This window comes from Ursus americanus, chromosome 3 (assembly GCF_024610735.1).
Source record: "Ursus americanus isolate L20-20 chromosome 3, mUrsAme1.1.p, whole genome shotgun sequence".
NCBI classification, from domain to species: Eukaryota; Metazoa; Chordata; class Mammalia; order Carnivora; family Ursidae; genus Ursus; species Ursus americanus.
The window spans coordinates 35,781,499-35,807,660 of record NC_142129.1 but is presented as its reverse complement, the minus strand read 5'-3'; the positions used below and the strand labels follow the sequence as shown (position 1 = coordinate 35,807,660).

Genomic DNA, 26,162 nt, shown 5'->3' with positions numbered 1-26,162 from the left:
CTTTTAAGATTTCATGAGCAGGTGCAGGGATCCATTCCTCTTGCTGCTGCCCAAGAGAAGCCTTGTGTAATAAGTTCCCTTTGCTTATTAAAACTGCCACCTACCAGGCTCAAGTGGCCTCTTTCTTTGGCTTCTCCCTGCTCTTCACATCCAGGGCGTGTTTCAGATTACATCCAGGAAGCTCTCTTGAGGGTTGTGAACCTGTACAAATACTTCATATTAACTGCTGTGCTTTATATTTATGGAAACTCTTCTGTGAGAAATAGATACTGAGGAAGCGGTTACCCATCTTCATGAATCATCTTATAAAGACAAGACGATCTTGTGTTGAGGTTTGTTTTGTAGTTTCCATTGAAATCTTGCAGGGTAGGTTGTAGTGGATTGGGTATCTTCTGTGTCATTTTCTGGGAACTCAAAGGGGAGAAAATTGAAGATGAGAAAATTGAACAATATTTAACTTGCTCAGTAAGATTCTAAGGAGTGGATATCAGATTTTGAATTGGTGGTGAATGGTGGAGATGAAATGGTCAATGTGCATGGAAGGCACAGAATAGTCAGGACTAAGAAAAGAGGAATAGCGCTATTAATGGCTATTTGCTAAAATAAATAATAGAAACTGTGTGCTGATGTTACTATGTGACAAGACCGTGTTATTTGCATTACAGAAACTTGGTAAACTTGTCAGTCACCCTATAAATGAATTTTGTGGATTAAGAAACAGGTCCTATGAAGAAATTTGCCCCAAATCTCAGTGTTTAGTGGTAGAAACCTATCTTCAAAGTGGTTAGCATAATATATCCCTTACATGAATTAAGAAACTGCTGGAGCATTACTTCTCTTGTAGAACCAAATAGGTCAACTAGCTGAATCTTCCTTAGATGTGGCATAGCTAATGATTGTGTACAAACTTCAATTCTTTATTGTCAATGAGAGGGAGGTAGCGATTGGATAGCACTGACAGAGATGTGGTGAGAAGGTATGATCTGAGATTAAAATAGAACAAATTTCAATGGGTAGAACTAAGTAGAGGGGAGGAAAATTATATGGCTCCAAATCCCTTAGTATTGATCTAAGTGACATTTTCTACAAACCAGTTCAGACTTTTCTGAAGTATAAATTGACCTATATCCTAATTTTGAGAATGTTAATAAACTAACAAAACCAGACGACCCCACAAGATTCCTAAACTGCCAGCCATAGTCCTGTGTCCTCTCAGTTGGATTATAAAATGAATTTATTCATAATAAATATATGTAAATTTATTTATACTTACCGATCACCTGCTTTGTTGCTAGGCTGAGGATACAGAACAGATGAGGGCCTTAGCCATATAGACAAGGGAAAAGATAAACTTCAGATAATTGTTATGCAGAGACTTTATGGTGACGTGAAGACTACTTGATTATGTGGGCTGGGAAGCACTCCCTAGGGAGGTGACATGTAAGCTAAGACCTGAATAACAAAAATGAACTACTTCTACAAATCCAAAATAAGAGGAGGATATTCTAGGCAGAGGGACTAGCTAGCTGGTGCAAAGGTGGACACAGGCTTGTTCCCTTCCCCCTACCCCAGGACTTTATCATAGAAGGTTGAGGAGAGCATGCTGGAGGTTGACTTGGAGAGGTGGGAAAGGGAACCAAATGTTAGCGTGTGGATTCTTGAAGAGGAATACCATTCTAGCACCGTGCTCTGAAAAATGTGGGGAAAATGGAGCGACAGCTTGAGTCCCCCCTCTTTTTTACCTGTCTTTTACTATCAGAGAATTGGTTTGTAGCTTGCACTTTTCTAGAGATGAACAACTACATCCCTCTTACCAATAATGTATTCGTAATTTGTTGAGCAGTTGTGTTTAAAACTTTTTTGCATTGTTTCATTTTTGGTCAACAAATTAAGGGACCTGAGCAGGGGCAAAGGTGTAAGGATCAGTAGGCAATCAGATGTTAACTCTATGTACGATGCTTGTCTTCTCCATTAGATCATCAGCTCCATGAAAGCAGGGGACTGTGACCACCCCAATCCTAATGTTTCCCCAGCATACTGTATATGGTAAAGTTCAAACATTTTTTCAATGGATAAAGAACTGTTCAACATCATGAGAAGGCCATCTGGTGCCGTAAAATAATTAAGACAATTATCTCTTATAGAACTTTCAAGGAAAGTAGACCTACAATGAACTAGAATTTATGCGGGCTGTTGTCCCTGCTTCTTTGATAAACAGCATGATAATACATAACAGTATGGTGGTAGTCACTTGAGCTCTCTGTATTTTGGTGAATCAATTTCTGAAATTAAAGAATTTGAGTGGGTGAATCGGCTTGAAAATTCTGGATGTCATTCAAATTCTAAACTGCTTCCCAAATTTGAAATCACTTAAAGTCAAAGAGCACAGAACTTTCAGGTTGTAAGTAATAGACAATGAATATTAGAAAATTTAAAATTTTTAATAAATGTGCTTTGTTCACAAAATGTGAAAAAATACAACAAACACAAACATACATTTTCAGGTATGCCATCTCCCACCATTTGGCAACTATGATATAAACCATTTTTGATCTAGTCATGATCCTGAAGAATCTAACTAAATGATCATTTATTTTTGAAACCCCAAATTATTTTGGAGAATCCTGTTCTGAGACACGAGACCCCTTAAAACTTATTTATATCCAAATGAAATCATTCTCAAGAGTACCCATTCAATATTAGAAGGCTCTGTTAACTTCTCTTGTCATTACATATATAATCTGGCACCAAGCCACAGGACTATTTTAACACTTAAATGTTAAACTGGCTTTGGTGGAATATGTATTAGTTTAAATCCTGTACCAACCTAATTTGAAGCTGAATTTACAGTAACAAATCCAAACAAATTTATACTAAGTGGGAGTAGGTTTTATAAAGAGACTTTTCTTTAAAGTACTACTTAAAATACATCATGCACACTTTGGAGCATAAGCAGAATCAACATCTGTAAACAATCAGAAGAATTTATAGCACCAACATGTTAGCTGTAACACAAAGGCTGACTCCAAGGTGATACTTACACCAGCCTCTCAAAAGCACGGTTTTCATTTACTTTCAAAGCGCTTTAATTAGATACATTGTCTTCTTTGCCCTTAAGATGGTATTTAGCCCAATCAAAGGAAATGGGCAGTATGGATAAAAGAGGTACTACCAAAACACAGTTCTGTTACCTGAACACAGTGGGGTTTTTCCCCCTTCTTTTGGGGGAGATAAAGATGTGACCTGTAGTGCTTAATTGGAAAGAAAAGTCAGTCTTAATTATTAAGGGCTCTGAAGCTATTGAAAGTAAATGAAACATTTCAAGTTACTGGTTGCTCAAATATGCCAAAAGTATTTATTGCATTCATTCAACTGACTTTTTAGGTTAATTACAGTCCTGTTACTTTCACTAATTTAGAATGTGAAATTTAATTTGAAATATTGGGTATATATACTCAAACATTGATATCTTAAAGGGTAATTTTGTCTTTCTAAATAAAATTTGACGTTCAAAGTTAACTACAGCAACTCACAATAAGCACAAAAACATCAGTTTTACCAGAGCAAAGAAGTGCAGTTTATGAAATTTAGGATCAACTATTGAAAATGCAAGTTTCCTTTAAAAATACACGCACACACACGCGCGCACACACACGCGCACAAACACACACATTAACCATGAACTCTGAAACTGTGATATTTCAGTGCAAAAACCTCAGTATGAGGTAATTTTAATGTAATAACCACTTGAAAAAAAAATCCACACAGTGGCACTCTTAAAAATGACAGTTTACATGACAATTGCTGGCTGACAAGACAATGTGGACCAAATGTTCTTAGCTACTTAAACTAATCTTGTCTTGTTTGGACATATTTTTCTCCTTAATCATTTGCTTCTGATTCAGAAACACAGAAAGTCATTTATCAATGTGGAAAGGGAAAATTCCCACAGCCAACTAATGGTTTATATATTCGAAGAAAATTTCCTGCTCGAATTTTGATAGAAATTAGAATACCGAAGGGTCAAAACCATTTTATGAGATGGCTAGCAGAGGGTTAATTTAAAATTTTTCTATATAATTCCAGACTTGTAGTGCAGCACACCTCCTTAATGGAAAGGTGAGGACCCTAACAAGGTTGGTCTAGACAGAACATAAACTCTTACAAGTGCAAACCCTTTCACAAAGGTGTTTCAGGTCAGGATCGAGTATTGTTCTTGCTTACATAGAAAATTTTGTAAATGAAACCTAAATTTAAAAAAGGTAAGAGTGAACTCTCACAGTTAAATATACTTAACACCAAGGCCTAAATCAATATGAAAGATATGAACATTCTACTTTGGCAATGGTGTTTATTGTACTGTACTAATGAAATTAGAATACATACTTGGGGGAATTCTTTCCCCAAATGTCTGATGCTGCCAAATGAGCAAAAAAGAAAAAGATCAATTCCAAAAAGTTGAGGATATGCTGGATCATCAGTCAAAACTGAACAGAAAATGGCTTTCTGTAACAGGTAAGAATTTAGCTAGAAAAGAGAATAAGTGCATCACAAAACAACTAAACCAATCTATCTCTGTGTCACATTTAACTTGTGAGTCATCAAAGTGCAAGCTACAGCTTTCTACGTATCTTTCTCATTGCAATGGTTTAAAGTCAACACTGAAAAGATTACAAAAGGAAAATACATAGCAAGTTATGCTTCATTTTCACAATAGCACTAAAGAAAAAAGGTACCTTTCTATGATATCTTAGTGCTAAATGCTAAAGTAACAGTGGTTTCTGCTACGACAGGAGTCACTCTGCATGAAACTTTAAGCTTTCTATATAAGAATAAATTTTAAAATCCAGAAGTAGAAAAAAATAGCAAACTCTGTAAACCTTTGCATTTCTTCTATGCAAACCAGGTTTTAAGTACTGAGTTCATGTTAGTATTTCTGATTAGTGTAAGCAATTAGTTTAGAAGTCTGGACTGAAAGGGCCTTTAACATTGATACTAACTTAAAAGTAATATGGGATCTTCTAGCTCATAGAAAGGAACAGAGCTGGCTTGACTTTCTCCAGAATCTGAGTCGTATGGAGCATCAGGGAGCTCTGTGAAACCATATGCTAGTTGTTCATCTTCTATATCTGATCGAACGTAGCAGGAAGGGTTAGAATATTCCTCCTCTTCTATACTGTTGAAATCTTGAGGAATATATAACATCCCTGGGTAGTTCCTACTAACCAAGTCACTTGTGGTTTTTAGGGAGATTTTTCTAAATGCCATCAAATGCATATGTGAAAATTTTGAATACTTGAAGCGTTTAAAGCCCAGAGATTCTATAGCAATCTTCCAGCTTTTCATCATCATAGCATGACGGTTCTGATGGGAGGAATCAGGTGTGATGATAAGCAGTAAACCATTTAACACTAACAGTTCATGGGCCTTCTTGCAGCAAATCCATCGTTGGTAAGGCGATGGAAAATAAGAAAGGAGGAGAGAGAAAACCACCACATGGAAAAGTTCTCCAGGAAGAGAATCAATAGGGTTTTTCAGCTGCTTCAAAAAGGCATCGATAGCATCCTGTGCAAGCTGGAGTGGCTGCTGAAGCTGCAAGTTCAGGAAGTCACATTTATATACACTCTGCAGAAAGGGAAAAACAAGGCATAGTAAGAATCTGAAGATTATTTCCATCCTGTTACACAGATTTTATACCAAACTCTGTCATGGCATTTCTACATTTTCCAAGATTTAATTTTTTTTTTTTTTAAAGATTTTATTTATTTATTTGACAGAGGGACAGCCAGCGAGAGAGGGAACACAAGCAGGGGGAGTGGGAGAGGAAGAGGCAGGCTCCCAGCGGAGGAGCCTGATGTGGGGCTCGATCCCAGAACGCTGGAATCACGCCCTGAGCCAAAGGCAGACGCTTAACGACTGTACCACCCAGGCGCCCCCCAAGATTTAATTTTGATTCTTTCCCTTCTACATTATTCCGCTTGCAAAGACATTCAAACTGAACCTTTACCCACTAAAATCTCGAAGAGTAATCAAGCCCAGAGAATTTCTACTCATCATTAAAAAAATAAATATTTCTGCCTGACAATTTGAAATTTAATTTGGGTAAGAGTTTCTAAGAAAGATTTATCTTAACTTAGTCATATTTATTTTCACTTCAACATTTACAGTTAACAAAGCCAGGCCAATATAAAAACTTTAAACAAGAAATACCATGAAATACAAATCAAAGAGGATAATGAAAGGGGCATTATAAATTTGTAAATATGAGCACCAACACTTTTTAAAGATATGAAAAGTGTCTTTTAACCATTAGCTCGAACCATCTTAAAAATAATTTTAGTATTACATTTATTCTATTAAAAAGTTAATACCTGACTTAAAACTACATATTAAAGTCAACGTAGATGACATGGGAACTACCACAGCAAAGTGAATACACAGCCGTGCATAATTTGCTGACAATTACAACTCCATGGAAATGATCCAGAATAAAGCAGTTTTAAAATTAGATAAAAATTAGTTGCTCTCTTAGTATAATAGTTATTAACTAACAATGATACGGGCTAATACTTCATTCCCTCATTCTTGTTACTAGGTAGACAAGCTGGTCACATAATCATGTGGACTATCTATCAGGGAAGTGATATGGGAAGTTCTATTACACAGAAAAAGATGTTTTTCTCCTTCCCTTTGCTCCCCGCCACCTTTTTTTTTTTTTTTTTTAAGATTTGAGAGAGTGCAGGCAAGTGGGAAGAGGGGCAGAGGGAGAGAATCTTCAAGCAGACTTCCTGCTGAGCAGGGAGCCCAACACAGGGTTTGATCTCATAATCCATGAGATCATGACCTGAGCTGAAACCAAGAGTCGGACACCTGACTGACTGAGCCACCCAGGCACCCCCCCCTTTTGTTCCCTCTTAAGATAACTTTACTGAAATATCCTGATTTACAAGCAAGTATATTTAAAGGGTACTCACTGGTAAGTTTTGTCATTTAAACGTTCATGAAACCATTCCCATAATCAATTTAATGGATAGATCTGACACCCCCAAAAGCTTCCTCCCTGAGCCTTTCTAATCCCTTCCTTGTACCCTTCCTGTTCTTCCTGGCCACTAGGCAATCATTCATGTCATTTCTATCATTATAGATTAAGTTTGTATTTCGCAGAATTTTATATGAATGGAATAAGACAGAATAATGTATTCTTGATTTGCCTGGCTTCTTTTACACAATACAGTTATTTTGGGATTCATCTACTCTTTTGCATCTATTGATAGTTTATTCTTTTTTTTCTTTTTCTTTTTTTTTAGTTTATTCCTTTTTAATTGCTGTAAGGTATCCAACTGTATTAAGAGTTTATCACAGTTAAGTTTATCCATACATCTGTTTATGAACATCTGGGGTGTTTCTAACTTTTGGCTATTCTAACAAGCTGCTACGAACATTTCTGTTTGACTTTCAATGGATATGCCTTCATTTCTTTTGGGTAAATATCCAAGAAAGGGGCAGCTGGATCATATAGTAGGTGCATGTTTAACTTTAAAAAAAAACCTCCAAAACTGTTTTCAAAAGTAAACAGTTTCACATTTCTACCATGAGTGTATAAGAATTTCAGTTCCTCCAAATCCCCATCAACACTCGGAGTAGCCAGGCTTTTAAATTTTAGTCATTATAATATAGGAGTGGAGTGGTATACTGTGGTTTTAATTTGCATCTTCCTAATGAGTAGTGATGTTTATCTTACTTGCTGTCTGGGTATCTTCTTTGGTCAAGTGTCTGTTTAAATCTTTTGCTCGCTTAAAAGGCTGCTTTACCCTAGAAAACACTGTTTTCTTATTATTGAGTTTTGAGAATTCATTATTCTGGATACAAATCCTTAATCAGATGTAGGACTTTAAAGTACTTCCAGATTCTGGCTTGTCTTTCTCTTAACAGTTTTTCATTTTGATGAAAGACCAATTTATCAATGTATTGCTTAATGGACTGCTTTTGGTGTCATACCTAAGAAATTTTTTTCCTGATCCAATGTTATGAAGGTTTTCTTCAATGTTTTCTTCTGGAAGTTTTATAGCCTTGTTTTACATTTAGGTTTATAATCTATTTCGAGTTCATTTTTGTATATGGTGTGAGGTATGGACTAAAGTTTTTTCTTTTGTTTATGGATATCCAATTCTTCCAACCACCATTTTTTGAAAAGACCATTTTTTCCATCTGGGTTGAATATAAGTAGTCCATAAATTTGGCCCTATTTGTGGACCTTATCTTGGATTTCATTGATACTCTTGACACCAAAACTACAGTGTTTTGATTACTATAGCTTTAAAATAAATCCTGAAATGAGGTAGTATTACTCAAACACTGTCCTTTTAAGTTTCCTCATAAATTTTAGAGTAAGTTTTTCAACTTCTACAAAACTGCTAGGATTTTGATCAGGATTGCCTTGAATCTATAGATAAATTTTGGGAAAATTGATGTATTAACAATATTGAGTTCCTCCATAAATAAACATGGTATATCTATGTATCTAGGTCTTCTTTAATTTGTCAATAATTTACAGTTTTCAATATGCAGGCTTTCTCCCATCTTTTATCAGATTTATGTGAAATAGATATTTCATGTTTATATATTAAATATTTCATATTTTTGATGGTACTGTTTTTAATTTCTAGTTGATTGTGGTGTGTGTGTGTGTGTGTGTGTGTGTGTGTGTGTATACACATACCAGTTGACTCTTGTATATTGATCTTATATCTTGCAACCCTGCTAAACTCATTTATTCTAGTAGGTTCTCTGTAGATTCCAAGGAATAATCTAATGGATGATCAATGTAATGTGTGAATAAAGACAGTTCTAGTTCTTTCCAGTCTTGATGCCTATTACTGCTTTTTTCCTGGCTCTACTGCACTGGCTAGGACTTACAGGGAATGCTGAATAGAAGTGTTGAGTAGGGGATACTCTTGTTCTAGTGGGGAAAACATTTTTCTTTTAAGTATGATGTTAGCTGTAGGTTTTTCATTATAGCCTTTACTAGGTTGAAGAAATTCAGTTCAGTTCCTTCTGAGTGTTTTCATAAGGAAAGAATGGATGTTTATCAAATGTTTTTCCTATGCCTATTGAGAGATTATCCTTTTCAGTGTGCTACTGAGATGAAAAAATTGTTTTCTGAAATTAAACCAGTCTTGCAAACCAAACAGCCATGATGTATTACCTGTTTTGAAATATTATTGCATTCAATATGCTAAAATTTTCTATAGGACATTTACATGTATGTTCATGAGGGATATGTTATATTGTTCAGGAAGGTCTCTGGTTTGGTATCAGGTAATGGCCTAATAGAGTAAGAAGGCAGTATTCTATCCATTTCAATTTTATGAAAGAGTTTGTGTATAATTGGTATTATTTCTTAACAGTTTAGTCAATTTTCTTTTTTTTTTAGATTTTATGTATTTGAGAGAGAAAGAGAGAGAAAGTGAGCAAGTGAGCATGTGTTGGGGGGAGGACCATAGGGAGAGGGAGAAGCAAAATCCATGCTGAGCACGGATCCCAATGTGGGGCTCAATCTCATTACCCTGAGATCATGACCTGAGCTGAAGTCAAGAGTTGGATGCTTAACTGACAGAGCCACGTAGGCACAACAGTTTAGTCAATTTTACCAATGAAACTATCTGGGCCTGAAATTTTCTTTCTGGAAAAATTTGTAACTCTCAATTCAAATTTCTATAATACATTTAGGGCCATTAAGGTTATCTATTTCTTCATGATTACCCTGTGATGGTGTCCAAGGTATTTGTCCATTTCATTTAAGTTGCGGAATTTACTGGGATAAATCTGTTCACAAGATTTCTTTATCCTCTTGATATTGGTAAAATCAGTAATGATACCACTTCTTCCTCTCTTTCTTAATCAGTATGACTACTGGTTAATCAATTTTAACTTCTCAAAGAACTAGCTTTTGTTTTTATCAGTTTTCCAAGCTGTTTTTCTCAACGTTTTCTATTTCATTGATTTCTACTCTGATTCTTTCTTTCTTTCTTGTACTTTGAATTTAGTGTGCCTTTTTTGTCTGTTTGGAACTTTGTCATTGCTTCGAACTTTTGTTATTTTCTAATAAAGGTGGTCAGGGCTATAATTTCCCCTAAGTAGTGATTTAGTGTCATCCTACACATTTCAGTCTCTTTTACTTTTCATTCCAAAATATGGTCTAATTTCCCTGATGAGTTCTTCTTTGACACTCTAATTGTTGTATCAATTATTGAGAGAGGGGTTTTAAAATCTCTGACTATAATTTTATAAATGTCAGGGTGCCTGGGTGGCTCAGTCGGTTAAGCGTCTGCCTTCAGCTCAGGTCATGATCTCGGGATCCTGGGATTGAGCCCCGCACTGGGCTCCTTGCTCAGTGGGGAGTCTGCTTGTCCCTCTCTCTCTGCCCCTCCCCTTCCCCATGCTCATGCGTGCTCTCTCTTTCTCTAATACATGAAAAATATGTCTACTTCTCCTTGCTACTTTATCATAAGTGTTTGGTTTATGTATTTAAGCTGTTTATAGATGCATGTATGTTTAGGATTATTTTGTACTCTTGATAAATTGACCTTATTATTTTGAAATAGTCATCTTTTTGCTGATAATTTTCTTTGCTGTCGTTTACTTTGATCATAATGTAGCCACAACCAACTTTCTTTTTGTCTAGCTTCTTGCTCTTAATCTATTTGTATGTTTATAATTGAAGTGCATTTCTTAAAGGCAGCATATATTTGGTGACTGTTATTTTTTCCCCCAATCTGACAATCACTGACTTTTAAATAAATGGCTTAGTCCATTATATTAAACTTAAAAACAATTCACCCATTTCTTTGCACTCCCCCTGACAACTATCAATCTGTTCTCTGTATTTGAGTTTGGTTTAAAAAAGATTTATATATCTTTAGATGCCACATATAAAATAGTGTATGATATTTGTCTTTCTCTGACTCATTTCATTCATTTTTATGGACAAATAATACTCCATTATATATGTACACACATCTTTATCCATTCATTCATCAATGACACATAGGTTGTTTCCATATCTTGGCTACTGTAAACAATGTTGCAGTGAACATGGGGGTGCATATCTTTTCAAGTTAGTGTTTTCATTTTCTTTGGATAAATACCCAGATGTGGAATTGATGGACTGAATGGTAGCTTCATTTTTAATTTTTTGAGAAAACCTGTTTCTCCTAACAGCTACACTAAATTTACATTTCCACCTACAGTGTGCAAGTGTTCCCTTTTCTCCACATCCTCAGCAATACTTGTCTTTGATAACTGCCATTTTGACAGGTAAAAGGTGGTATCTTATTGTGGTTCTACTTGCATTTACCTGATAATTAATTGTGTAGAGCGTATTTTCATAAATCTCTTTGGCCATCTGTATGTTGTCTTTAGAAAAAATGTCTATTCGTATCTTCTGCCCAGTTTTTAATTAGACTGTATGTTTCTTTGCTATTGAATTGTGAGTTTAAAAATATATTTTAGATAGTAGTCCCTTATCAGATGTAAAATAATTTGCAGATATTTTCTCCCGTTTGGTAGGTTGCCTTTTCATACTGTTACTGGTTTCCTTTGCAGAAGCTTTTTAGTTTGATGTAGTCTCCCCTGTTTATTTTTTGCTTTTGTTGCCTTTGGTTTTGGTAGTCAGATTTAAAATATCACCATGACTGATATTAGGGTGCTTACACTCTATGTTTTCTCAGGAGTTTTATGGCTTCCAGTCCATATTCAAGTCTTCAATCCATTTTTAGTTTTGGTGTGTAATGGTCCAGTTTCATTCCTTTCATGTGATGTACAATTTTCCCAGCACTATTTATTGAAGAGACTATCCTTTTTCCTCTGTCTATTCTCTGCGACTTTGTTGTAAATTAATTGACCATAGATACACGGGTTTATTTCTAGGCTCTCTATTTGTTCTGTGTAGGTTTTAATACCAGTATCACGGTGTTTTAATTACTATACCTTTGTAACATAGTTTGAAATCAGGGAGTGTGATGCCTCCAGTTTTATTCTTCTTTCCCAAGACTGCTTTCAGAATTTAGGGGTCTTTGATGATTCCAATTAAGTTTTAGGACTGTTCTGTTTCTCTGAAAAATGACACTGCAACTGTGATAGGGATTGCACTGAATCTGTGTATTGGTTTGGGTAGTCTGGATATTTAACATTCTCTGACTCTATGAGCACAGATTATCTTGCCATTTATTTTTATCTTCAGTTTCTTTTATTGTACTGTTGTTTTCAATATACAAGTCTTTCACCTACTTGGTTAGATTTATTCCTGGGTACTTTATTCTTTTTGACACAACTGTAAATGGAATTGTTCCTTAATTTCTTTTTCTGATATTTCATTATTAGTGTATAAAAATACAATGGATTTTTGTGTTGATTTTTTTATCTTGCAACTTTACTGGATTTCTTTATTCTAACAGTTTCCTGATTTGAATCTTTAGGATTTTTATATATAGTATCATGTTATCTGCAAATAGTGCCAGCTTTACTTCTTTCCAATTTGGATGCTTATTTCCTTTTCTTGCTTAATTGCTCTGGCAGTAACTATCCAGTACTGAATGAATAATAGTGGAGAGAATGGGCATCCTTGTCTCCTTCCTGATCTTAGCAGAAAAACTGAAAAGCTTTTCATAGTTGAATATGATGTTAGCTGTGGGTTTGTCATATTTAGCCTTTCTACTATGTTGAGGTAGGTCCCCTCCATAACCACTTTGTTGAGAGTTTTTATCATAAATGGATGTTGTATTTTGTTAAATGCTTGTCCATATCTATCAAGATGATAAGATTTTTATCCTTTGTTAAGATAGTGTATCATATTTATTGATTTGTGGATGTTCAACCATCCTTGCATCCCTGGAATAAATCCCACTTGATCATGGTGTATGATTCTTTTATTATACTACTGTAATTCAGTATGCTTACATTTTGTTGGGGTTTTTTGTATCTACATATTAGGGATATTGTTCCTGTAATTTTTCTTCTTTAGGCATCCTTGTCTGGTTTTGGTATCAGGGTAATGCTTTCCTTATAAAATGAGTTTGGAAGAGTTTCCAAAACTCTTCTAATTTTTGGAAGAGTTTGAGGAGGATTTTTATTTGTTGGAAGGTATTTTTTTTTTAGCATTCATTTTTAAAAATTTAAAATCAACAATAGTTATAACTATTACTAGTTTCAGAGGTAGAGTTTAGTGATTCATCAGTTGCATAGAACACCCACTGCTCATTATATCAAGTGTTGTCCTTAATGCCCATCACTCAGTTACCCCATCCTCCACCCACCTCCCCCTCCAGCAACCCTGTTTGTTTCCTAGTTGAGAGTCTATTATGGTTTGTCTTCCTCTCTGATTTTATCTTATTTTACCTTCCCTTCCCCCAAGCTCATCTGTTTTATTTCTTAATTTCCACATGAGTGAAATCATATAGTTGTCTTTCTCTGACTTACTTCACTTAGCATAATATCCTCTAGCTGCATCCACATCATTGTAAATAGCAAGATTCCATTCTTTTGGATGGCTAAGTAATATTCCATTGTTTATACCACATTTCTTTATCCATTCATCTGTCGATGGACATCTGGGCTCTTACAGTTTGGCTACAGTAGACATTGCTGCTATAAACACTGGGGTGCAGGTGCCCTTTCAAATCACTATGTTTGTATACTTTAGATGAGTACCTAGGGGAGCAATTGCTGGGTCGTAGGGTTTTGACGAAACTTCATACTGTTTTCCAGAGTGGCTGCACCAGTTTGCATTCCCACCGACATTTAAGAAGGTTCTCCTTTCTCTGTATCCTCACCAACGTCTGTTGTTTTCCGACTTGTTAATTTTAGCCATTCTGCGCCTGGTGTGAGGTGGTATCTCATCACGGTTTTGATTTGTATTTCCCTGATGCTGAGTGATGTTGAGCATTTTTTCATGTGTTTGTTGGCTGTTTTTATGTCTTCTTTGGAGAAATGTCTGTTCATGTCTTCTGCCCATTTCTTGACTGGATTATTTGGTTTTTTTAGGGTGTTGAGTTTGATGAGTTCTTTATAAATTTTGGATACTAGCCCTTTAACTTATAAGACATTTGCAAATATCTTCTCCCATTCTGTTGGTTGTTTTACGGTTTTGTCCATGTTTCCTTTGCTGTGCAAAAGCTTTTTATGTTGAGGAAGTCCCAATAGTTCATTTTTGCTTTTGTTTCCCTTGCCTTTGAAAACGTGTCTAGCAAGAAGTTGCTGCAGCCAAGGTCACAGAGGTTGCTGCCTGTGTTGTCCTCTAGGATTTTGATGGATTCCTCCCTCACATTTAGGTCTTTCATGTTGGAAGGTTTTTGATTACTGATTTAATCCACTTACTTGTAGCCAGTCTGTTCAGATTTTCTATTTCATCTTAATTCAGTCTTGGTAGGTTGTATGTTTCTAGGAATTTATTTTTTGTAGGTTGTCCAATTTGTTAGCATACAATTGTTTATCATAGCCTCTTATGATCCTTTGTATTTCTGTGGCATCAGTTGTAACATCTGCTGTTTCATTTTTGAATCCTCTCTTTTTTTCTTGGTGAGTATAGCTAAAGGTTTGTCAATTTTGTCCATCTTTTCCTAAAACCAGGTTTTAGTTTCATCCATTTTTTCTATTTGTCTTTTTAGTCTCTATTTCATTTACATCTGCTCTGATCTTTATTTCCTTCTTTCTATTTTTGAACTTCTTTTGTACTTTACCTAGGTCCTCGAGGTGTAGTTAGGTTGTTTGAAACTTTCCTTGTTTCTTGAGGTAGACATTTATGGCTATGAACTTCCCTCTTAGAATTGCTTTTCCTGCATCCCATATATTTTGGTGTGTTCCATTTGTATTTTCATTTGTCCCAAAGTATTTTTCTCTTCTGATTTCTTCTTTGACCCACTGGTTAATAGCACATTTAATCTCCACGTGTGTAAATTTCTAGTTTTGTGTAATTAATGTCTCCTTTCATACCACTGACTGTGGTTAGAAAAGGTAGTTGATAATTTAATCCTCTTAAGTATAATATAATACAAGTATTTCCATGACATATGATCTGTCTTGGAAAATGCTGCACTTTCATTTGAGAAGAAGGTGCCTTCTGTTGTTCTGGATGAAGTGTTCTGAAAATATTAAGTCCATCTGGTCTAATGTGTCATTTAAGGTCAGTGGGATATCTGCTGATGTAAGTGGGGTACTAAAATCCCCTATGATTATTGTATTGCTATTTCTCCCTTTTGATCTAAATATATATTTGCCTTATATATTTAGATGCTCTTATGTTGAATGCATATTTACAAATGTATTTTCTCATTACAATCTTTGCTTTAAAGTCTGTTGTCTGATAAAAGTATAGCTATTCCAGCTTTCCTCTGGATTTCATTTGCATAGAGTATCTTTTTCCAACCCTTCACATTTTGTCTGTTTCCCCTTACATCTGTAGTGAGTCGGGTAGCCTATAAATGGATCTTGTTTATTTTATCCATTCAACAAACTGTGTTTTTTATTGAAGAAGTTCATGCATTTATATTTAAAGTAATTATTGATAGGTATGTGCTTATTTCCATTTTGATAATTATTTTCTGTTTCTGTAGTTCCACTTTGTTCCTTTTTCTCTTGCTCTCTTCCTTTGTGGTTTGATGCCTTTCTTAGTGGTATGCTTATATTCCTGTCTCTTTATCTTTTGTGTATTTACTATAAATTTTTGCTTTGTAGTCACTATGAGGCTTAGATATAACAACTCAGATCTCTAACACTTGTTTGACACTTGTTTTAGGTTGATAACAACTTAAATTGTTCACATTGTAAAGCTTAACATTATTACCCATCCCCGTGTTTTATGTTTTTCACAACACATTTTGTATCTTTTAATCTTGTGTGTCCTTTGACTATTACAATCACACTTACTTTTGCTACTTTTTAAAATCTTCATACTTACTTTATGTGATTAATCCACTATATTTACCATGTATTAACCTTTCCAGTGATTTGTATTCTTTCATATTTTTTCTTAATAATAATTAGTGCCTTTTATTTTCAGTTTAAAGAAGTTCCTTTGACATGTCTCCTAAGGCCAGTTAAGTGGTGATGAACTCCTTTATTAGCTTTTACTTGTCTGGAACTCTCTCCACTTAAAAAAAAAAAAAAAAAAAAAAAAAAAAAAAATCATACCTAAGACACTTACTGTTGGATTTTAAATAAGCAATACATATCCAATTTCCTCAATTATGCCCAAAATGATTTTCTTACCATGGTAAGTGAACTCTTTAATCCCCATCATCTCTTGCACCCATCGACCCACCTCCCCTCTGATAATTATCAGTTTGTACTCTATAGTTAAGAGTGTATTTCTTGGTTTGTCTGTCTCTCCTTTTTTTCCCCTTTGCTCATTTGTTCTGTTTAAATTCCATGTATGAGATCATACAGTATTTGTCTTTCTCTGACTTTGCTTTGCATTATATTACACTCTCTAGCTTCATCTGTGTTGTTACAGATGGAAAGATTTTGTCCCTTTTTATGGCTAAATAAGATTTCTTTTCTCTAAGTAGGTTCCACACCCACTGTAGAGCCCAACTTGGGGCTTCAACTCATGACCCCATGATCAACACCTGAGCTGAGATCAAGTATCAGATGCTTAACCAACTGAGCCACCCAGGCACTCCCTGAATAATATTTCATTGCATATCTATCTATCTACCACTTATCTATCTGTCTATTACTTACTATTTATCCATTCATCTACTGATGAACACTTGGGCTGCTTCCATAGTTTGACTATTGCAAATAATGCTGCTATAAACAGGGGTGCATATACCTGTTTGAATTAGTGGTTGTATATTTTTTGGTTAAATACCCAGTAGTGTCATTGCTAGATTGTAGGGCAGTTCTATTTTTACTTTTTTGAGGAACCTCCATACTCTTCCACAGTGATTGCACCAGTTTGCATTCCCATCTGCACAAGGGTCCTTTTTCTCCACATCTTTGCCTACCCCTGTTGTTTCTTTTGTCTTTGACTTTAGCTATTTTGACATGTGTGAGGTGATATCTCATTGTAGTTTTCATTTGCCTTTCCCTGAGGATGAGTGATATTGAGCATCTTTTCATGTGTCTATGGGTCATCTGTATGTCTTCTTTGGGGAAATGTCTATTCATGTCTTCCGCCCATTTTTAAATAAGATTTGTGGTTTTGGTGTTGAGTTGTATAAGTTCTTTATATATTTTGGATACTAACCCTTTAACAGATATGTCAGTTGCAAGTATCTTCTCCCATTCAGTAGCTTGTCTTTTTGTTTTGATCATTTCTTTTGCTGTGCAGAAACTTTTTATTTTGATGTAGTCCCAATAGTTTATTTTTTGCTTTTCTCCCCTTGCCTTAGGAGACTTTTACCTAGAAAAATGTTGCTCTGGCCCATGTCAGAGAAATGACTGTCTATGCTCTTTTCTAGGGTTTTTATGGTTTCAAGTCTCACATTTAGGTCTTGAATCTATTTTGAGTTTAGTTTTGTGTTTGGTATGAGAAAGTGGTCCAGTTTCATTCTTTTGCATGTAGCTGCCCAATTTTCCTAAGACCATTTGTGGAAGAGACTGTCTTTTTCTTGTTGTATATAATTTCCTCCTTTGTTGAAGATTAATTGATCATATAATTGTGGGTTTACTTGTAGGTTTTCTATTCTATTCCATTGATCCATGTGCCTATATTTACGCCAGTACGCTGTCTGATTACCACAGCTTTGTATTATAACTTGGAAATATGGAATTGTGATACCTCCAGTTTTATTTTTCAAGACTGCTTTGGCTATTTGGGGTCTTTGTGGTTCCATACAAATTTTAGGACTATTCTGGTTCTGTGAAAAATGCTATTGGGGTATTTTGATAAGGATTGCATTAAATCTGTAGACTCCTTTGGGTAGTACAGAATTTTAACAATTTTGTCTTCCAACCCATGAGCATGGAATGTCTATCCATTTCTTTGTGTCATCTTCATTTTCTTTCATCAGTGTTTATTTATAAAGCTTCTCCTTCACTTCTGAATAACTTTGCGGGTAGATTATTTTGGATGGCAGTACCTTATCTTTCAGCCCTTTGAACATAAAGTTTCTGCTGAAAAATCTGCTTATAGATTTACGGGAGTTCATTTGTATGCAGTAAGTTGTTTTCTGCTTGCTACTTTTAGTATTTTCTCCATTTTCCATTCTTTTTTGCTGCTCTGTGTTGAGTCTTCATGTTGACTGCTGCTTCTGCTGCTTCTAGTCTCATGCTGAATGCCTCTAGTGTATTTTTCAGTTCAGTTACATTTTTCGGCTCTGTGACTTGTACTTGGTACCTTGTCATATTTTCCACCTCTTTGTTGGAGGTCTCATGGTGTTAATTCATTCTTCTCTACAGTTTTGTAAGCATCTTCATGACCATTACTTTGAATTCTTTATCAGGTAAATTACTTACCTCTATTTCATTAATTTTTTTTCCTTGTAAGTTTTATCTTTTTTTGTTTTGGTTTTTTTTTCATTTGGAACATATTCCTTCCTTTCTTCCTTTTGACTCTCTGTGTTGGTTTCTATATAGCAGATGACACCTCAGCCTCTTCCTGTCTTGAAAGAGTGGCCTTGTGTAGGAGATGAAACTTGTTGTTCAACTCCATCTCAGTTCTTGGTTGTCTTTCAAACCTTTATGCTTGTCCAAGCAGCCTATTACATTTTTAATAGCTTCCAATAGTTGAGGAGGTACCAAGACCTGTCATTGTTCTGGTGGGGGATGATCTCAGCACCTAGATTCTAGGCTGGTGGGAAGCCAGACCTCCAGGCATCAGTTCTAAAAGTATGCAAATATATTATAGTCCTGTGTGACCACAAATGTAAGCCTCCACTGGCCATGAGAACCAGGCCATCTGGAGGTATCCTCTGGGTGGCAAAGTGATCAGGGCCCCAGACAAATGTATAAGGTCTTTTCTGGGTGATAGTAACGAGGTGGAGCAAGGCAGACAGAGAATGCAGGATGGTGTCCTCAGCCTGTGTTCCTTGAGAGAGCTTTGTATGACACTAATGTGTGCCAAGCCTGAAGGAGGTCCCTAAGGCCAAAGCCCCAGACCAAGCAAAGATGCCTCCTTCACAGAAAGACTGGGGAGTGTGCCTCAGTCTGTTGTCTGTGCATTGCCCTCAGGGTGGTAGCCTGCTAGTCTGCCAAGAACTGGCACTTGGAAGCACAACAGAGAGTGAGCTCAAAGATAGGGCCCACCTACAGAAGTCTCTGGAAAAGATTATAGTCAGCCCCAAGATGTGTGTTTAATTAATGCCACTCAAGCCATAGTCATGATAATTAGCTAATAATCTTCCTTCACAGGAAGACTGAGCTCCTAGGTCTGATGCCACCTGCTGTGTGCTCTGGGGGGCATAGCTGTTAAGGAACTTTCTTCATTGATTACAGTTCTGTGGGACCCATGAGTGTAAGCCTTACTGGCCACCAGAGCCAGGGATGCAGTGATGTACCCTGGCAGCAGCTGCAAAAACAGAGATGCCAGACAGGGGGTATGAGCTCCTTTCTGGGTGACACTGACTATTACAGTGCCATAGAACAAGGAATACATGCTCCCTTGGCCTCCATAGCCAGGAGATCAAGATTGCAGCCTATTTGATGTAATTATCGACACACTAAGGTTTAAATCTGTACTCCTATTTATTTTGTTTGTCCCATCTCTTCATTATAGCTTTTGTCCTCTTTCTCCCATCTTTTGGATTAAATGAATTTATGATTTTATCTTATCCCTATTGGCTTATTGGCTTTAACTCTTTTGTTATTTCAGTGGTTGCTTTAGGATTTAATGTATGTATCTTTAACAGTCTACCTTCAAGTATTTCACCACTTCATATATAATACAAAACCCTTAAAATAGGATATATTTCCATTTCTCTAATTTCATCCTTGGTGCTATTATTATCGTCACACTTTTTTTTTTTTTTTTTTTTTTACGTATAAACCGCATTCCGTATGATTCTTGTTTAAATGGATGTATTAGTTTGCTAAGACTGCTTTGTAACAGAATACTGCAAATTGCGTGACTTAAATGCATTTTGTCACAGTTCTAGAGGCTAAAAATCTGAGATCAAGGTATCTACAGGGTTGGTAGTTTTGAGGGCTGTGAAGGAAAATCTGTTCATGCCTTTATTCTAGCTACTGGTTGCTGGCAACCTTTGTATTGTTTGGCTTGTACAATCATCACCCCTCTGCCTTCACACGACATTGTGTGTGTATTTCTAAGCCAGAATTTCTCCTTTTTATAAGAATATTACAACCATACTGAATTCGGACCCACCCTCATGACCTTATTTTTAACTTGATTATCTCTGTAAAGACCCCATATCCAAATAAAGTAATATACCAGAGGTCAGGACCCTAACATATTTTTTCAAGAAGGAATAGGACAGAATTCAGCCCATAATAATGGTCAGTTGTCTTTTAGAGTTTAAATAATAAAGAAAAAAAACATCACTTCCTGTATTCTGCATCATTTTGTGTAGATCTGTATTTCCACCTGGTTGAAGCACTTCTTAACATTTCTTAAAATGTAAATTAGTTGATGTTGAATCCTTCAAACTTTTGAATGTCTGAAAAATATTCTGTCTTTATTTTTGAAAGATATTTTTGCTTGGTGACAAATTATCTTTCAGTTAAAAATCTGGTTGCTTTTTAACAATTTTTATCTGTTTTGATTTTGATTTTGTGTATGTGTTGGGGGGGCGTTGATTACCATGTCCCTTGGTGTAATTTTGTTTCTTGAGCTTCTTGGATTTGTGGATTTATAGCTTTTATCAAATTTTGAAAATTTTAGGCCATTATTTCTTTAATCTCCCTGCCTTGTGGGAGGGACTCCAATTATGCTTGTATTTGGCTACTTGATATTATCTCATTGCTCACTGATGTTCTTCCAACTTAAAAAATTCTTTTCATATTTAATTTCGGATAGTTCCTATTGTTGTGTCTTCAATTTAATGTTTCTTCTGCAGTATCTAATTCCATCTAGTATGTGTTTCATATACTACGTGGTAGTATCCATCTCTAGAAGTTAGATTTGGTATTTTTTAAGTATGTTCTATGTCTCTAAACTTCCTGTACATACAGAATAGAGTCATACTGTGCCTATTTTAATGTCCTTGTTTCCTAATTTTAACATCTATGTAAGTTCAGGGTTGGTCTTTGTTGACTATGGCCGGTTATTTCTTTACTGGATATCTAACGATTTTTACCTTGTTGGGTGCTGGACGGTATTGTATTGCTTTGAATATTCTTGAGCTTTATTCTGGGATGTAGTTGAATTACCTGGAGACACTTTGATCTTTTTGGGTCTGTTAGGTGGGACTGTACCACTGTTCAGTCTAAGGCTAAATATTTTCCAGCACTCAGGTAAGACTCTTCTGTGTATTCTACTTAATGCACTAAAATGGCTGATGGGGACAGGGACTGTTCTCATCTTACGTGAGTGCCAGGCACTGTAACATTGACTCCTTTCGAGTGCAGTTCGAGTCTCATGTAGTTTTCTTGCACATATCATGTACTGACCAGTACTCAGCTGAGTACTCAAGGAGGACTCTTTGCCCTCCAGTACTCCAGAGTTTTCCCTCTGTGCAGCTATCACATAATTGGTCTGTTCTCTGAACCCTAGCTGCCTTGGTTTAGGACTCTCAGCTCTACCTCCACAACTCAGGGAATCAGCAGGACTTTGCCTGGGATTCCCTCTCTGTGTCATGTCTTACAAACTCTCCGAAGGCCAAATGCTGGTGCAAGAGTAGGGCTCAACTGATTTGTTTTCAGTCTTTGTCTTGTAAACAAACATTCTGTCCACTTTTTATTGCTTTAGGTAGGAGAATCTGGTCCTTGTTACTCCATCTTGGCTGGAAGTGAAAATCTCTTCTTGTTTTAAAATTAGTTATATATAGCATTCTGGAACTGTGGAAGTCTGATTCTACTACTGAACTCATATATAGCAGTTCTTTTGCCTTCCCCAATGACTTTACAGTTTAAAGTTTATGGCTCTCTATATAAACAAATGGTTATCATATTTCAGCAGTCCCTAAAGGATACCTCTAATGTGTGTCTTGAGGAAAGAAAAAAAAAATCACGTATGAAGCCAAATGCATTTTAAAAGTATAGGTCCTGATGGCACAGGAATTCTTTGCAGTGATAAGCTAAGAACAGCTGTTCTACTATAAAGCAAACATTTGTCCACTTGTTTACTCCTTTCAGAAGTAGAGATAATGGTAATAGTTGGCATTTTTTCATCAAAGGACTCATGAAAGTTGAATCTCTGGAACTTTTCAATAATGGCAAACATTTCTTTAGCACTCAGTATATAATAGGCACTGTGCTTAAGTGTTTTAAATACTTCTTAACTAGACGTTACAACTGTCCTATGAAATACAGTCCATTACTAACCCCATCATATAGATAAGAAAACAGGCTCAGAGTTGAAACCCTAGGTTGAAATAAGATTCTATTCTTTTATTCAAGATGTAGTTCATGAGTACTTCATGTACTAGGCACTCTTCTCAGTGCTAGGAATATAGCAGCAGAGTGAAAAATTTACACTGTAACACATTCTCTTTATAACATTAAAAATGCAACCTGTAACAAATTTTGGTGCCTAAGGTTTTATCAAAAGTAGAATGGAAAACATGAATTTGTCATTAAGAAAAAAAAATCTAGGAAACATTTTAAGTAGTTTCATCTACTAACTTTTAACTGTCTCAAAAGCCCAAATCTTACAGCTATCTGGAAATCTTTGCAGTCTACTAAAGTCTGTTGATTACAACAATAGATAAAAACCAGTGTTATTTTGATCTGTACCATATTGTCAACTAAATGCTCAACCATTTTCATGGAATATTTGCTTTTGAACAGAAATTTCTTACCAACTTGTTCATAGAATACACAGTTGCTACTTTAGGATTGTAAAGGCAGTGCTTTTCCTTTGTAAGATCTTCAAGTCTCAAAACAAAACAGAACTATGCATACCTCTACAGCAGGTACAATGTCTATTCCAACAGTTAGAAATTCTTCAAACTTCAGAAATGGGTTAAAGCAGCTGCCAACATCAAGTAATCTGATCTTTCCTGAGGTCTGTAGCAACCTAAAAATAGATGATTTTCAGTTCACCTTTTATAGGATAAAGTGTAAGAGAAAAATCATATAAATCATTGGCTAAATTTTTCGTCTCAAGATCCCTTTACATATTTAAAAATTACTAAGGGCCCTAAAGACCTTTCATATATGTGGGTTATAGGTACCAATACTATATCTGAAATTAAAATTAGTTAACAGTGAATATTTGTTTAACATGCTGCAGGATTTTTAAAAATGTAAATTATACTTTTAAAATGAAAAATCTAGATTAGAAAGATAATAAAAAGTGAGGAATTGTTTAACATTTTTAAGTGTCTTTAATGCCTGCTTTAATAGAGGACAGATGAATTTTCATATGGGCTTTTGTGTACAGGCTGTTGTAACATTACATGCCATGTAGTTTGGAAAACTCCACTCTACACTCATGAGAGAGTACATAAAGACAAATGACATCTTAGTATTACGAAAATAATTTTTCACTACAGAGATCTTGGAAGGTTCTCAAATCCCCAGACCACACTTTGAAAACTGTCCTTGTAGAATGCATTCACAAATCAAATCTCATTAGTCAATATAACAATGTCCTTGGACTTTAATTTTCTCAGTAATTTAAAGGAACCAAAAGAACATCATAAATAGTATTTATTTTTAAACTTACGAAAAATTTTTATTATGTGCAAGAGCTTTCCTCATGTCCAAAAATAGTCATTTCTGGTCTTGTGCACCTTCTTTTTTCTACTATTGTATCAACTAATATCGATCTCCGTAGCAGCAAGTAAAGATAAAGGAAACTGGATTTTATTGGACCCAAGCCTGTAGTCCTACTGTTCAGATAGTAAAGCAATAATAAAATTAAACTTCAGACATATTGCATTTCCTCTGATAATTTCCTTTAAAAAATTTATGAGAACATATTGGAAAAATGAAAGAAAATATAGGTGAATGTGTAAAAATAGAATCTTGGTTCTCTGAAGTATAAAGGGCAGAGAGAACCTGTCCAGCTTCTCTTTCTTACGCCTTGGCTACCATTTTCCTTTGGATCCACTGGGAGATGTTAAACTACAGACAGAAGGTTAAGGTCCTGAAAAAGGCACTGTAAGTGAAAATAACAAAGTTGATTTTTTTCAGAAAAGGAATGCAATAAATAGGGGTTATATTTTTTACAAAGAGCATGATGCCTAACATTTTATAGACATGACCACCATCACCATTTGATTATGAATGATAGAGTATATGGGAGGGTATAATATAAAAACAATATGAAGTAATTAAGAACTCATCAGAAGAGCCATGAGGGTATAAGGAAATAACTCAAGAGGGACTTCATTTTCCGTCAGTACCTCTGACAATGACCTCTAGATGAATGTCCATTATTGAGAGGAATAGCTAGCAACTCTGCCAGTGCAAAGAGCCACTTCAAGAGGTAATTTCCAGTACTGCAGCCACTCAGGAAGCAGCTTAATATGTAGTATGGGTGATGCATTTAACAAAAAAAGATCTGTAAAGTTGACACTTGGAAGTGTCATGATACACTAGGTCCCAAGGAAGAAAGATGCCAGCAAACTTATGTGGCACAGGTTCCAAGCTGCTAAGTAGAGCAAAAGATCTAGGATAGGGGCCATAGACATGCCTGGCATTTAGCTGACATTTGCTGCTGAATACAAATTTGAATACCTAAATCATAACCAGTTAGAATAAATGAATATCTGTAACAATAACATATACACTATTAGATAATCCTAGCCTCAAGTAAGGATTACAGGGACTAAGAACAAGAGTTCTGGAATCAGAGACATGAGGATCAAAACCTGTTTCTGTCCTTTACCTGTGTAATATGGGGACAGTTATGGTGCCCACACTTATAGTTGTTTCCAGGATTAAATAAAATAATGCATTTATAACTTTTGACCAATATTTGCTACATGGCAAGTGCTCAAAAGTGGTAAATATTGTTAGCTGTTAATGTTATGGATGGAATTTTTTTGTGGTTAATCCAGTAATGATCTTCCTGAACACAGCAAAAGCAGAATTTCCCTCATATTAAATTATATACTAGTAGATTCTGTTGAACTGTCTAGCAAATTCCTGACAGTCTCTTCAAAAGTGCTTCTTGTAAATTAGATTTTCTATCTAGATGGAGTATTCTAAATCATTCAAGTTAACATTATGATACGATCACTAATAACAGTATCATGGGATTTATTCTCACTATGTACCCAAGTCTGTTTCAGATTCTTTGGTTCAGCTCCTTAATTTTTTATTTGCATCAAATACATATTTGTGATCACAAAGTGAAGATCCAAGTAATTACCATCCAGGTCAAGAAATGAAACACTCCTTATACCCTGGGAGCATGACCCTCCCTGATGACATCCTTCATCCATCCTTTCATGGTAATCATTCTCTTCATTTCCTTTTATAGTCTTACTACCTAAGACCACATGCCTAAACAATACAGTTTTTCTTTTTTTGAGAGAGGGTGAGAGAGAATTTTTTTTTTTTTTTAAGATTTTATTTGACAGAGAGTGAAACAGAGCATGAACAAGGGGAGGAGCAGAGGAAGAGGGAGAAACAGGCTTCCCGATGAGCCGGAAGCCTGACACAGGGCTTGATCCCAGGACCCTGGGATCATCACCTGAGTTGAAGGCAGATGCTTAACTGACTAAGCCACCCAGGCGCCCCCCTAAACAATACAGTTTTATAGTATATTTTGCTTCTGTGACATTCTTTCATTTAATACTGTTTTTAAGAGTCACCTGCACTTCTACAGTTAATTAACATTCATTGCTATATAGCAATAGCTTCATATACTATATCCCCTTGGGATTTATGACAAGAATGACACTAAGTGTAAAGATCATTTTGGGAGAATTCACAGCTTTACCATGCTCAGTCTTCTAATCCATGGACACGACATAGTTCTCCCTCTATTTAGCTTTTTTAAATTGTCTCCTATATCTTTTGTTGGACTTCTATTTCTTGGTATCTCATTTTTTGATGGTATTATCATTTTCTCCTTATGGATAAGTGCTACTTTT

General features: G+C 35.6%; 1 protein-coding gene across 1 annotated transcript in view; it reads right to left on the bottom strand.

Annotated features, from left to right (window-relative positions):
- Positions 1-2,420: 2,420 nt before the first annotated feature.
- Positions 2,421-26,162, bottom strand: part of SAMTOR (S-adenosylmethionine sensor upstream of mTORC1) — a 92,914-nt gene continuing 69,172 nt past the window's right edge. The window contains exons 4-5 of the mRNA XM_045792813.2: positions 23,017-23,131; positions 2,421-5,625 (exon numbers count right to left, since the gene is read on the bottom strand). Coding sequence (XP_045648769.1) covers positions 4,996-5,625; positions 23,017-23,131 — 745 coding nt within the window. The 3' untranslated portion in view covers positions 2,421-4,995. The remainder of the gene's footprint in view (positions 5,626-23,016; positions 23,132-26,162) is intronic.